Source organism: Colletotrichum costaricense (genome assembly GCF_030867565.1).
Source record: "Colletotrichum costaricense strain IMI 309622 chromosome Unknown Scaffold_1.1, whole genome shotgun sequence".
Taxonomy (NCBI): domain Eukaryota; kingdom Fungi; phylum Ascomycota; class Sordariomycetes; order Glomerellales; family Glomerellaceae; genus Colletotrichum; species Colletotrichum costaricense.
The window spans coordinates 201,711-214,898 of record NW_026848230.1 but is presented as its reverse complement, the minus strand read 5'-3'; the positions used below and the strand labels follow the sequence as shown (position 1 = coordinate 214,898).

Below are 13,188 nucleotides of genomic sequence, written 5' to 3'. Positions count from 1 at the left end.
ACGGAATTCCCCTGCGTCTCAAGTACACACACCGATCAGATTATCATCCAACTAGTATGAACTCTACGATAGTGTAAGAACATGGCAAAACGAAGTGTCTCTTGTCTTGTCCGCCTCATTCACCGTGTCACTGCAGGTAGATCTAAGCTCGTGCATGTCTTTACCATCTTGAAAACGGCCTTCGCTTCGCGGACATTGCAAGAGCCAAACGCGGGTAAATTTTAGGCCATACACTTGCATAAAAGAGGAGAAAGCTTGTGAAGCTTGCGGCAGCCTATAACCACGATGCTTGCTCTTCCCGTCTTGTCAGGCGCGGGCAGCGGGGCCGGCCTCCGCCTTTTGTCCGCACTACCACTTCCCCGCGCTAGGTGGAACAAAAGAAAGTTTAAGCTCTCTTGACATGCGGTAATTTGCTCGAAACTCCTGACTAGCGCCGGAATACTTAAGCTTCTTTTTCATCTTTGTTTTAGCACCGTTGGAGGCTTAAAGTTAGCTAATGACTTATTCAACAAAACATCCTGATGGAGAAACGAATGATCAGAGAGAAAATAAAGTCCGACAGTCAGTTTTGAGGTTGGATCGCTAGGGAACCCCTGCGTCAATCATGGATCATCGTCTGAAAACCATTTCCTTAGATGATTTGCAGTATGATCTTCGTCGTCCAAAAAGCGCTGCCAAGAAGCACATCGCCAAGAGCTGCCTTTAGCACGGCACAGCCAAAGAACACTGTCTGAGCGGCTGTCACCATCACGCATCACAGACACCGCATAATCTATGCTCAAATTACAGGTAGCAGTCAAAGTGCATTGGGGGTCCATCAAGTCCTCTCCGGTAGCTTGTCCGTAGAAAGCCTTGCTGACGGGTCATCGGCCTTATTCTTGGCTATCCCAAGCGCATGCCTAGAGAAGGTTGAATTTAGGGCAGACCCGGCACTAGCAAGAGCTTATTAACGACGTTTGAGTCTCAGGACATCGGCACACTAACTTGCCGCGGCTGTTCAACGCTTAATACTATGAAAGCGACGAGGCGAGCAGGATTTAAGGCTTACACACGGATCACCCTACCGCTTTCGGCTTGACGCGTGGTCGGAATTCCGGCAAGCTGGTCGTCCAACCCACTGAGCCCAGACCAAGTCGATCATATGCCGGCTGTACCTACCTATCGGTAAATATCCTGCGAAGATCGCCTCCGGTGGGATGGTGTGGGCTAACACATCATCAAGCTGAGACACGTTATGCCTCGCCGACTCAGGCAACCTTACTAAAGATTCCGTCCAGACTCGGTTCTTCATTGTCGTTTCCGCAGGCCCATAACAAACCTGCTCATTCCCCTCGCCGTCGTCACTTGAGTCACTAAAGATAACTTAGCTTGAAACATCACTGTGGTCACCAGGATGAACTAGCTAGCTCAGCAGGAGATAGCATTAATACTTTTATGATTAAACGTGGCCAATTCAGATATGGAGGTTTACCGACTCTAGAAGATGATGCACATATTACATAGGTAGATGATATCAAAACCCCCTTTCCGTTAACACATGCAGATACGGCATCACAACAACGACTGATGCAGCCATCATGAGACTGGCAGGCCAAAGGCAAGCGGGGGAGCTTATGCCAATTTGATAGTGTAGCGCGAGGCAACCTTAGATGTTGCGCAGAATCTGTCTTTAAGCATGTCTTTTTGTCCATATCGCCAAGCTCCATCATGGCATGCCATAAACAAGACTAAGTGGCCAAAAGACTGCAGAATAATTATGTAGGATATCAATGACACCCATAGTGAGTTGTGGCGATACTGCAACAATGCCCGTCATATGCAATCGATGCATGTTCTTAGAATTAAAGTGACTGGTATGCCAAGTCCCTTGTTGAGTTCATCTCCCGAGTCCTTCAACGTTGGAGTGAGGGTCTACATTTGTGAGGCTAACTGGGGAGACTTCGCTCGCACTGATACTATTTGTTTGTTTCAAAGTTCTGCCTTTGCTGGCGGCTCGGGCGGTTCTCGATATCGTTTTCACGGTATTAATACACAGTATCAGTGAATACTCTCGCTGTCTCAATAGACTATTTTTCTTAGATTTTCCACCTTTCCAACTTTCCCTCCTGCAAAGTTCACAACCGCGGATCATTGACGGCGATGTTGGGCGCCCGACGCCACCACCTGCACTAATACTATATCAATGTTATGTGGGCGAATTTCGTTCAAAGAAGGTGCTCCAGGTCAGCTTTGTTATCTCCCAGAGGCTCTTTAAACTGGAACCCAGTCTGAAGTTCTTTCCAGGCTTTTCCGATAAAAGTCTGTTTTTCCCTATACTCTTTGAAATGATAAATTCAGCCAACGGGGGCTTGTTCGGCTCGGTTCGGCCCCACCGTTGTCCTCTTCGTAGCTGCAAGTTCGGGGAAGGCCCGGGATATCCGCATCTCGGAAAGTCCGCCTTAGACTATGGCGGGGAAGTGGGAACGCGGGGCGGGCAAACGAGAGAATCTGCAAATCAATGTTACTCAAGCTCTTAGCACAGACCGGGGTGAAATCAAACTGTTTGAGAAATAAAGCAGGCGGCAGCTGCATGTTCATAGAATCCTTCGCCATCAAAGTGACAGGAAGCTTTCTTCAGCCTTGAATATGCAGTTTCTGCGTTTCATATCCTTCGTTTCATGCCCGTTGGGTGTCCTAGGCTCTCTGGCAAATACGTCTTACACCAATCCAATCATTCCAGGGTGGCACTCAGATCCTAGTTGTGCTTTTGTCCCTGAGTGGAATGAGACTTTGTTCTGCACGACGTCGTCATTCATCACCTTCCCAGGAAATCCTGTCTATGCCAGCAAAGATCTTATCGACTGGAAACTTGCAAGCAATGCAGTCAACCGGGTGTCCCAGTTCCCTCTGATTCGCAACGGAAGTCAAGGTGAAGACCTTGGCATGTTTGCAAGCACTTTACGTTACAACAATGGCACGTTCTACTTGATCTCAACTTGGGTCAGTGCCCAGCTCGGAGGACCAAAGTTTGTCATCTTCACTACAAAGGACCCATTTGACGACCTGTCATGGTCCGATGCGATATGGCCAGAAACACCAGGCGACACAATTGATCCAGACATCTTCTTCGACGATGGCGGCTCTGTTATTGTTGCTTCTTCCGGAACGCCCATCAAGGCAGTTTACCTTGATCTCTCCACCGGCAATACCAGTGAGCCTTGGGACCTTTGGAATGGGACTGGAGGCGCAAATGCCGAAGGCCCCCATGTATACAAGAAGGATGGATACTACTACTTATTGATTGCTGAAGGTGGCACTCAACTAAATCATTCGGCGACTATTGCACGATCTAAGAGCATCAAAGGACCTTGGGAAGCGGCACCTCATAACCCCCTTGTTTCCAATAGAGGCACCAAGGAATACTTTCAAACTGTTGGCCATGCTGATCTCTTTCAAGACTCGGCTGGAAACTGGTGGGGGGTTGCTTTGTCTACCCGCGGAGGACCGGATCTTTACAACAGTCTTAACTATCCCATGGGCAGAGAGACTGTTCTTTTCCCAGTCTCTTGGCTGGCAGGAGGCTGGCCTATCGCAGATACAGTTCGCGGAAACATGAGCGGACCGTTGCCCAACAAGTCCTCTGTTCAACGAGGAGTTGGCCCTCTTGTTGGAGAAGCAGATGTGGAAGATTTCAAGCCGGGGTCCACGATTCCGTCGCATTGGGTCTATTGGAGAGCTCCATTCAATGCCTCATACTTCACCGTATCTCCCCAGGGTCATGAGAATGCTCTTCAGATGACTGCCTCTCGCACTAATCTCACAAGAGATGCTGTCTTCAATGTCACCACTGAGGGTGTCACATCTGTCTTTCGACGGCAGGAACACACTTTCTTCAACTTTACTGTTGATATCGAGTTAGGTTTTGGAAAGTCTGTCGGTGACGAAGTCGGAGTTTCCAATTATGTCAATCCTAATCAGCATGTTGATCTCGGTATCATTTACCAAGCCACTGTGTCTGACAAGGGAGACGAGCTCGAGCCTTACTTCCAACTCAGGGCTCGTTCAATCAACAACTCAACAGCTCCTGATCCAAAGATCGTACCGATTCCGCAAGAACTGTTGGGCCGAGCTATTAGGATTAGGATCTCTCCGAGGAATGAGACTCACAATGAGTTCTTTGGAAGCTCGGCAGATCATGTAGGTTCTGAGCAGTCGCTCTGGGTCTTCAATAACGCGTTGTTGGCCGGAGATGGAGCTACAACCGGTGGTTTGCTCGGTGTCTATGCTACTACAAATGGTGGGAATGGCTCCTTCAACGGGTACGTTGGAAGGTGGAGATACGAACCCATTGGCCAGAAGGTGGATTACAATGTCTTTGTTCCAACATCAACCAAACGACAGTAGGCATGGGTGTAATCCTCTCTAAGTCTTAATAGTAAATGTATGAGGGCAGGAATTATATGCATCTCTGCCCAAGCAAGATTGAAATTCGAAATCGACACATCTCCGATAAGCCCAAGACCATCCGTTTGCTTTTCCCAAGGCAATCCCTAAGACCAAAGCTAAATCGCTATGTATGCTGATATTCGCAATCATGCTGGCAAAAGGCTGGAGAGCTATGATGCCCTTCGCTGACAATCGATACGTCTTCTAATGCAAAACCTCGGTGGGTGTATTCATTATCAATCTTTTCATGTACAGTTTGAGAACCCACTGGATTCATGGTCCATTGTGAACTTCGTCCCAATGCACTTCAGTGAAGTCTTCAGAAGGGCTGTCCAAAAGAGGCTGGTCATTATGACGCAAGATGTCGTCAAAAAAGGCCCGAATGAACGTCCTTGAGATATGGACCATTCTCCTTCCGTCAATTGGCCCCTGTGTACGTGTCGTGCCGAAAGTCTTCCAGAACCCCAGGTCAGACCAGTCAGGATGCAAACTTCCATCCACCGAGAACAGACGCCACCAGCCAGTCTGCCAGGCTCGGTAGTTGTTCCAGGTGCGGTCCGAATTCGCGTTGTGGCCCTGAAAGCCTAGAATCATCGAGGGTTTCTTGAGGTCCAAGTCGGATGTGCTGTTCAATCGACCCCAGTTGGCACCGTCGACATTTATAGCGGCTGCTACTGCATCGCTCTCGAGAGCTACGGTGAGAGCAGCAGAGCCTCCTAACGATATCCCGAATGTGCCGAAATCGGTGGTCCTAAAGGGAGCTTCAAGCCTTGCCACGAGTGAGGGGAAGTAGTCGATGAAGTGCAGCTGCTGTCTGACCCTGACGGCATGCAAGTCCTCTACCCAGGCAAGGGTATAATTGCTGAAATTCGGTGGCAGTCCATAGACGCCCGTGCGATTGGGGTACCGCAAAAAAGGCTGCTCATAAACGTGATCAAACGCAGCAACGACATATCCTTCATATCATGCAAAGTTAGTCTGGAGTTCTGAGCAACGACGCATTGAGGGATCGCGAGCTTACCATGTGATATCAGTTCCGAGATGATTATGTAGTCGCCATCCGTCGGAACACCCCAACCACCAGGTCCGAAAAGAAGTGTTGGGCCGCTCTCTTCATTCAGATAAGTCGCGTTCCATCTCAGCGTCGACGTCAAGTGAGAAATATTGTAGCTCCACAGGTCGGTGTATAATTTGGCAAGCTCGGGTTCGAGGTACGGCTTTGGGCAAGGCTTCTCGTCTTCGGTAGGATAGTACAGCGTGACGAGGTACTCAGTCGAAACACCGTTCGGCCACACGACATCATTATCTTCCAAGAAGGGGACGACGAAACGCTGAGCGCCGACGTTGTACCCTCCCGTAGGATCAGGGAGTGGTTCTCCGAGGGCCATACACGCGAGCGACACGCAGAACCAAATCGCCAGGGCTCTGGGGGTTTGAGCCTTCATGTTGACGATCGAGGGCGCAGTGAAGCCGTTCAATACATTGACCAAGATCATTATTCCCCGATGCGATATTGGAGGATTTAAATATACTTTCTGATATGGGCGTTGTTCTTGGCATAGAGTTTTTGCCTCGCGAACCCCTCTCGGTGCAAAGGTGGAATTCATTGCCAGACGCAATGCAGCGGCGCAGTCAAATCAGCTTAGTTTGCAGTCTCTACGAGAACTAGCCTTAGCTCAATCAGGCAGCTGGGGGAAACCGTTATGCTGACAGGAGTCAAAATGTGCAACGTCGGGCAATTGGTTGTGCGCGTAGTGTGGGGGACGGCCTGCGAAGCGTCTTGGCAATCAGAGTGCAAGTAAGCTGACAGCAGGTCGGGTGATATAAGGCCGGGTGCTCACTCTGCCTTCGGTTCCCGTTGCTAGTTGAGGATAATTGTCAGCCTCATCATGGATTGACGATCTAATATCTTGCCCGGCACTCAGTTCCATGTTGCGCAGCCAAGGTGCAAGGCTTCAAGTTGGGTCTAAGAAATTGTGCGAAGTGAAAACCTGAATCGCTCCAGACTGTGATCAAATGCGTTCTGGATTCTGCTAGGCAGGACAAATGAAAGACAGATCAAACAAGCCAGCACAATGGCTGACATGAGAGAAGGGGAGGTTGCGATCGAGAGAGGAACAGGGATGGTATACATGTACTACTCTGCAAAGGACATGGCATTAGCGATAAGCCTACTTCCGATACCACATTCTTGTGATCTTCGTCCTTCTCTGCTTTGCCTGTAAGAGAAACACGCCATGTAGTAGAGCCTCTGCAGTGGGTGGGCATCCGGGCACGTAGATGTCGACGGGTACAATCCGATCCACTCCCCTGACGACTGAGTAGCTGTAGTGGTAGTAACCACCTCCATTCGCACAGCTGCCCATGCTGATAACCCATTTCGGGTCGGGCATCTGGTCGTAGCATTGTCGAACAGCAGGTGCCATCTTGTTCGTGACCGTGCCAGCAACGATCATAACATCAGCTTGTCGAGGTGAGGCGCGGAAGATGATGCCGAGACGATCCTGGTCGTAGCGGGGCATGGATACATGCATCATCTCTATACCGCAGCAGGCTAGACCAAAGGTCAAGGGCCAGAAGGAACCCTGGCGGGCCCAATTGACGATGCTATCCAAGGTCGTTCTGTTATTGCTGTTAGCCAGTAATGGGAGTGTCGAGACATGATGTTCTGATGGACTTACAACACATGTTCGACGGCGTTGGATGGTGGTTTGATGATTTGGCTGTCAAAGGGGAGAGTGTTCTGTGGCACGATGCTAGTTTTCGTAGAGTGTGATCTCGCATGGCTCTGATGGCGATGATGCTGAGGTCCAAGTATAGATGATGTAGATGAAAGATGAAGGGCATAAACTTGTGCTCGAGGTGCCAGTCTCAGCGGATGATACCGCAAAACAGCTAGTGAGATGGTGAGCCATGGTATCAAGACCATGCGTGTGCGTGAGAAGTGGCCGTTGACGACTGAGGACCCTGAGAGCCCGAGGAGGTATTGAAGATAGAACGGACTCACAAAGGCTGGACATCTTATACGACTCAATAGGGTCGGTCAAAATCGATCATCGAGCAGAGGGAAAGCTGAGCAAGGCAGAAAGGTAGGTATCAGATAGGTCAATTCAATCATTTGCAAGAAAGAGCGCAGCCTCGGACATTATAACAGGCCACCGGAGGCCGAGAGTAATGCGTCAAACATCAAGAAGATTGGTCATTTTATACGGTATTCGAATCACGGAAACCCCCCATCGATGCATTATATTGCGGTAGCCGCAAAGTGGGTGCAGGGTGTGGTATCTTAAAGAGGTTCCTGGTGCAAAAGGTGCTACTGATGAAGTGACTTGTTTCACTTGATACATATGGCTATGATACTATGGTTGTAGGAGGAAATTCATATTGCGGGGGTTTCCGGGTGCTGCAGTTGACGTTGATGATGGTGAGAAGTTGGGGAAGGAAGAGGTCGAAATGCAGATTGAAGTTGGGGGAGTAGCCTCTTTCCCTTTATTTTGTGCCAAGACCGAAGACGCTGTGATTCGCCAAGGGATCCACTAAGGTGGATTGTGGGGCTGCGACAGCGAGGGTTCTGTCCCAATCGGGATAGTGATTCCACCTGACCTCAGGGCGGGACAACCGGGGCTCACCGAGATCCCGGGGGTGGGATTTCTCCGGTCGCATAGATACATACATACAGACTGCCCTCAAGCCCCTTGTCGCGGCCTTGTGGGTCCCCATCCTGCCATCCCGCGTCATTCCGAACGCGTTCATCGGCTTAAACCCACCATCTTCACATTCTCTGTCGTTCATCCAAGCCCACTGCCAACCAACGCGACCTGATTACTGAGAATCCTAAGCCCAATTCGAATAGCCCGCCGCTATCACTACTGGGATTCTTCAACTACGCCGCCGGTAGACAGCCGGACCCGCCATGGCCGCTCCTTCAACCGGTGGCCATACATGTGCTATTTGCGGGAAGCAGTATCAAAGAAGTGCTCATCTACGCCGGCACGAATCCACACGTAGGTAGTCAGTCTCCTTGTTTCCTCTCTTCGTTTTTTCATCCTTTCCATATTTCTTCTTTTGTGTCAACATTTTGCCCATTTGAGACTACATACAGGCTGTTCTGTTCCGGGCGATCTCGCCTACTTCCCGCCTGACAGTGATGACTGCCCGGATTTATCGGTTGTCGTTATCAATGTATTGTCAGTTCGTTCCAGCATTCAACGTGACAGGATTCACCTTGCCTCATCTCAATCAAGCTTTTGCGTAGTATACCAACCAGCCCGAGCTACATTTTAGCGTTTGATTAACTTCTTCGGGATTTTTCTTTTGACCTCGGTACTCACAACCTCGCAGACGTGGAATCCGCTAGGTACAAGTGCCTGTACTGCGAAAAGGCGTTCGCCAGACGGTTCGTATCATCTTGCGCACATCCATGCCGGAAATCACACTAAAGCTTGACAGAGATGTGTGCCGTAAGCACACAATCCACTGCCCCAAGAAACAAGACCAAGAAACCGTTCCAAATCTCAAGCGCGGCCAGAAACCCCGCGCATGCGACGCCTGCTTTCACAGCAAGCAGTCATGCGATACTTCTGATCCCTGCGTGCGATGCGTCTCTCGCAAGCTCCAATGCACATATCACCGGTTGGAAGAGAGCACATCCGTGATCACAGATGCATCCTCATCCACACCATCCTCATCATTGGCCACAACCGCGGTAGGCACACCTGATAATGACAAGGACCGCACCAAAATCACAGTCGCTTTCCTTCTCGGTCTGACAAATCCCAACTCGGAGAACATACTCGAGTTCCTCGCCAGTGAAGCAGCTGCGAGAACCGAGGGCGATGGAATCGATACAACAATGAAGGACATGCATGTGCCCACGCAATACCCTCCAAACATGCTGATCGATGATGACTTCACGTTCCTCCCTTATGGGTTTGCATCAACATTCGCTCCCGAGCTGATAGACTTCAATTCCTTGGACGTCTTGTCAGAAAACATACTATCCAACACTAGGATGTCGTTTCTTGTGCCTGAAAGCCTAGAACCGCGATCAGCCGAAATAATCTCGGGATTGCAAGAACTTCATCACACTCTGGTTGCCACAAATCAATGGTATGACGGCACCTTTGATCTTGACACGGCAAACTCGGTGTTCTCGGCAGGCAATCTGTGCCAATTTGCTGCGACCTACTTCCGAGTCAGTCACCTCGACTTTCCTATCGTTCATCGGCCAGACTTTGGCAGTGACTATACAACCAAACAGCTGCTCTTGGCCGTTGGACTCTCTGGGTCTCTGAGATCACCCCCAAGCGACGATGCCCTCGCAGCCCGTGGCTATCTCACGCTTGCCGAGGAATACATTTTTCGCTGCCTTGAGCGTCTGATGCCCCCAGGCTCAGCGCCAGAGTTCACCCATGAGCTTGAAGAGACACTACAGGCAGCCCTCATGATCCACTCTGTTCAGTTCTTCCGAAACGACGTAGCATCGCGGCGGAAGAATAGAACCCAGCGACTCCCGCAGCTTGTATCGGCCGTACGGGTTCTCGGTCTAGCACAGACCAAACATGCTCCCATATTCCAATATGAAGAATTCGTGCGCAATGAGTCAAGAATCAGGTTAGCCTTTTCTTCCCCCTCAGTAGACACATCGTTGCTGACAGGTGCGCAGACTAGCCATTTGGACAGCGTTAGGAGACTGGCAGCAATGCGGCATGTTCAATACGCCGCCATCGATGACGCCTGCAGAGTTGACTTGTGATCTGCCAAGCCCCTTGGAACTTTGGGATGCTAAAGACGCGGCGGAGTACTATGAAGCGGCCAACGCTCTCGGGGCCGACGGTTCTAGGCGGATTTGTTCCGTCAAACAATGCACCGACGCGCTGATGGCTGAGAACTGGGTCGGCATGGGGAGCTTCCCGTTCCAAGATATCAGCGGATCCGACCTACAATTGTTAATTTTCGGTATGTTCGGCCCCTTTGCCTCGTTTGGATTCAAGCATACGCAAGAAGTGGACGGATCTGATGACAGTAGCACTTAACGGTATGTTGGCATCGGCCAATCTCATGGGCGTCTTACCTGCGTGCGCACCAGCCCTATTGCGTGCCGTTTCCAGGTGGGAAGTCATGTGGGACACGATCAGGGGTCGCATGGAGCCCGCCGTTTTCGAAAAAGCAGGCATGATCCGGTACAATAGCGAGCTATGCTGGATAGCAAGAAAGCTCGTTCACGTCTCCATCTCGGGAGACAAGAGTTCTGCGTACATGCAGAAAGTTGGACACGATTCTCTTGTGCAACTGCATGAGTTTGTGCGTCAGTATCGCGATAGCTGAACAATGTCTACGATAGCTACCAGCGCGAGTGAGCCAAGCATCCATGCAACGGAAAGTACGAGCACGGATATTGCTGTCTTTCACAACTCCCCTTCAACCACACATGTACTTCAAGACGATTAATGAGGAACTCGGAACTTTGGAAGCGAAAAGTCAAATGTTTGGATAGTGTAGCCGTTTGTTATTCAATGCTGATTGTGGGCTTTTCCAATGCTAGAGAACTCGCATTCAATCGATTCGATAAATCAAACAGGACGGCGTCAGGCAAGATTCATACTGATCTCTACCGCCTTTTCCTCCATCTTACTGGTAAAGTACAAACAAACATTCTCGCCAAAACTCAACTCTCAGAAAGCAATGACCATCAATCCGCATCAACCCTCGAATGACTCTTTCAACGTCCCTTGACGGCAGACACCAATATGATATCGCCGACAGAGTCACTCGCCACCTTTTGAGACTCCATTCTTCACACTAAGTTTTACAAGTGACGCTTGCGCGCACAGCCACCCTTGGAAGCAGCGGTCGTGGTGGTGGAAGCGGCAGCAGAAGTAGCAGAGGTAGCAGGGGGAACGCCAGAAGCAGCACCGCTCGGGGGAGCACCACTGGGACCGGCACCGCTGGGGAAAGTACCGCTGGGAGGGCCACCGGCACCTCCGGGGCCACCGCCGCCGTTTCCGGAAGAGGTATCGACACCACCGTCGGCGTAGTAGTGGGCAGCGGCGCTAGCAGAGCTGGAGTAGTCGGCGGTGGTGTTGTATCCAACGGTGATCCAGGCCAAGACACCCTCGGAGATGTCGTCACCGAGCAGGACGTACTGGACAAAGGGGTCGTAGTCCGCAGTCGCTTCACCAAAGGCGATGCTGTCACCAGAGTTGAGAGTCAGCTCCTGCGTGTTGGTGTTGTAAGGCGCGACAGCCTCGACTTCCGAGATGAGGGTCTGGTCGAAGAAAAGCTGGCCGACGTGGTTAGTCACGCCGTCGACGTAGGTGTCGTTGTCCAGGACAGTGGCACCCGTCGTCGTCTTGACGTGGATGTGGGTAGCACGGCCGGTGTAGTGGCCCGGGAACATGGTATCGAACTGGACAACTCCATCGTCGTCGGTCTGCTGCACACCCCGGCCAAAGGTCGAGTTCAGACCGCCCTGGCCGGTGGCAGAGACACCAGAGTACACACCCGTCGCATTGCAGTGCCAAGCGTCGATCAGGATCTCGGGCACACCCGCGCAGGTGGAGACGTCGACAAATTGGACGTCGAGATGCAGAGGCACGCCGGACTGTCCATCAGTCATCTCGCTGCGGATCAACTCGCCGGCAACCCAGTAGGGACCAATCGTGGTCTCGGGAACGACGACGCAGGTGGTGTTCTGGGCGAAGAGAGTGGCAGGGTCGGTATCGAGAGTGTATCCAGCGGAAGACTTGTGGTCGACAGCTGCCCAGGTGGTCAAGTCACTCTCAGCACGGCGGCGGATCGGAGCTAAAGAATCACATGTCAGCCAGGAATTTTGAAAGATTTTCCCGTGGAATCTCACCAGTCGCAGAAATGGCTCTCTTGGCGCGGAGCTCCTTGAGCTTGGCCTCGCGACGTTGGATAGCACGCTGCTTGAGGGCGATGTCGGCAGCCGAGCCGGCACAGGCGTCGAGAGCCCGGCGGGTGCTGGCGGCAACAGATCGGCGCAGGGCCATCTCGCGCTTATGGACGTGAGGATCATGCTTCTCCCCTGGGTGCGCAGTAATACCGGTGAGGGCGATGGCCGCCAACGCGAGGCGGGAAACGGTAACCATTTTTTGTTGAATCGAGATGTCAAAGTTGAAAATAGCGAAAGTGAAGTGAAAAAAGAATGTAATTTCTCAAGGTCTTGCTCAAGTGAAGAAGTGAAGGAGAAGTGCCTAGAATGACTGATGGTGGTGAGAAAAAAAACAAGAACTGTTGAATTTCGCCATGGCTCAACGTCTTTATGTATGCCATCTCCGGGAGGGAACAAGATATCGTCACGCTTGATCGTTCACGCCTCCGAATCACACAACAAGGGCAAACAACAACATCGCAATCTTTTGCAAACTGCGTACGTATGAGTGACTCGTCATCAGTCCTCGGTCCAACGCATGGGTTTTCACATCGACTTGCAGTCACGCACCGTCTACCGGAGGGATTGAGGCTGTAGTCGGATGCCAAGCCCCGGTATGTGGGAGCTTGGGCGGCGGAGGGCAGATCTTAGTGCGACGCTGCTACTTTGCGGGGAAACGGCCGGCGAATCACAGAGACCTCAATCAAATCACCCTCTCCTTTCCGAATGGTTCGGACCTTTTAAGGGGTAATTAAGCCAAGGGTTAAAGATAAAATCAAGCGTAATGCCATGTGGGGGGGTCTATGTGGATTAATGGATTATGGATTAGCAACCCGTCGGCGGTTCCCTTTGTGGCGTTGCTAGTCTCT

General features: G+C 51.1%; 6 protein-coding genes across 6 annotated transcripts; 3 read left to right on the top strand and 3 right to left on the bottom strand.

Annotated features, from left to right (window-relative positions):
* Positions 1-2,625: 2,625 nt before the first annotated feature.
* Positions 2,626-4,383, top strand: CCOS01_00085 (xylosidase/arabinosidase; the record flags this gene model as incomplete). Its single annotated transcript, XM_060448282.1, has 1 exon — positions 2,626-4,383. One exon carries the CDS (start codon positions 2,626-2,628, stop codon positions 4,381-4,383), a length of 1,758 nt encoding a protein of 585 aa, XP_060319720.1.
* Positions 4,384-4,698: 315 nt separating this feature from the next.
* CCOS01_00084 (platelet-activating factor acetylhydrolase) lies at positions 4,699-5,921 on the bottom strand (the record flags this gene model as incomplete). The annotated part of the gene is made up of 2 exons (XM_060448281.1): positions 4,699-5,381; positions 5,447-5,921. The coding sequence occupies 2 exons, from the start codon at positions 5,919-5,921 to the stop codon at positions 4,699-4,701; spliced, it is 1,158 nt and encodes a 385-aa protein (XP_060319719.1).
* Positions 5,922-6,596: 675 nt separating this feature from the next.
* On the bottom strand, positions 6,597-7,445 carry CCOS01_00083 (NADH-quinone oxidoreductase; the record flags this gene model as incomplete). The annotated part of the gene is made up of 3 exons (XM_060448280.1): positions 6,597-7,047; positions 7,107-7,320; positions 7,433-7,445. 3 exons carry the CDS (start codon positions 7,443-7,445, stop codon positions 6,597-6,599), a joined length of 678 nt encoding a protein of 225 aa, XP_060319718.1.
* A 1,400-nt stretch (positions 7,446-8,845) lies between these two features.
* On the top strand, positions 8,846-10,752 carry CCOS01_00082 (uncharacterized protein; the record flags this gene model as incomplete). The annotated part of the gene is made up of 3 exons (XM_060448279.1): positions 8,846-10,038; positions 10,091-10,383; positions 10,454-10,752. 3 exons carry the CDS (start codon positions 8,846-8,848, stop codon positions 10,750-10,752), a joined length of 1,785 nt encoding a protein of 594 aa, XP_060319717.1.
* A 481-nt stretch (positions 10,753-11,233) lies between these two features.
* On the bottom strand, positions 11,234-12,536 carry CCOS01_00081 (uncharacterized protein; the record flags this gene model as incomplete). The annotated part of the gene is made up of 2 exons (XM_060448278.1): positions 11,234-12,228; positions 12,284-12,536. The coding sequence occupies 2 exons, from the start codon at positions 12,534-12,536 to the stop codon at positions 11,234-11,236; spliced, it is 1,248 nt and encodes a 415-aa protein (XP_060319716.1).
* Positions 12,537-12,653: 117 nt separating this feature from the next.
* Positions 12,654-12,827, top strand: CCOS01_00080 (uncharacterized protein; the record flags this gene model as incomplete). Its single annotated transcript, XM_060448277.1, has 1 exon — positions 12,654-12,827. The coding sequence occupies one exon, from the start codon at positions 12,654-12,656 to the stop codon at positions 12,825-12,827; it is 174 nt and encodes a 57-aa protein (XP_060319715.1).
* Positions 12,828-13,188: the final 361 nt, after the last annotated feature.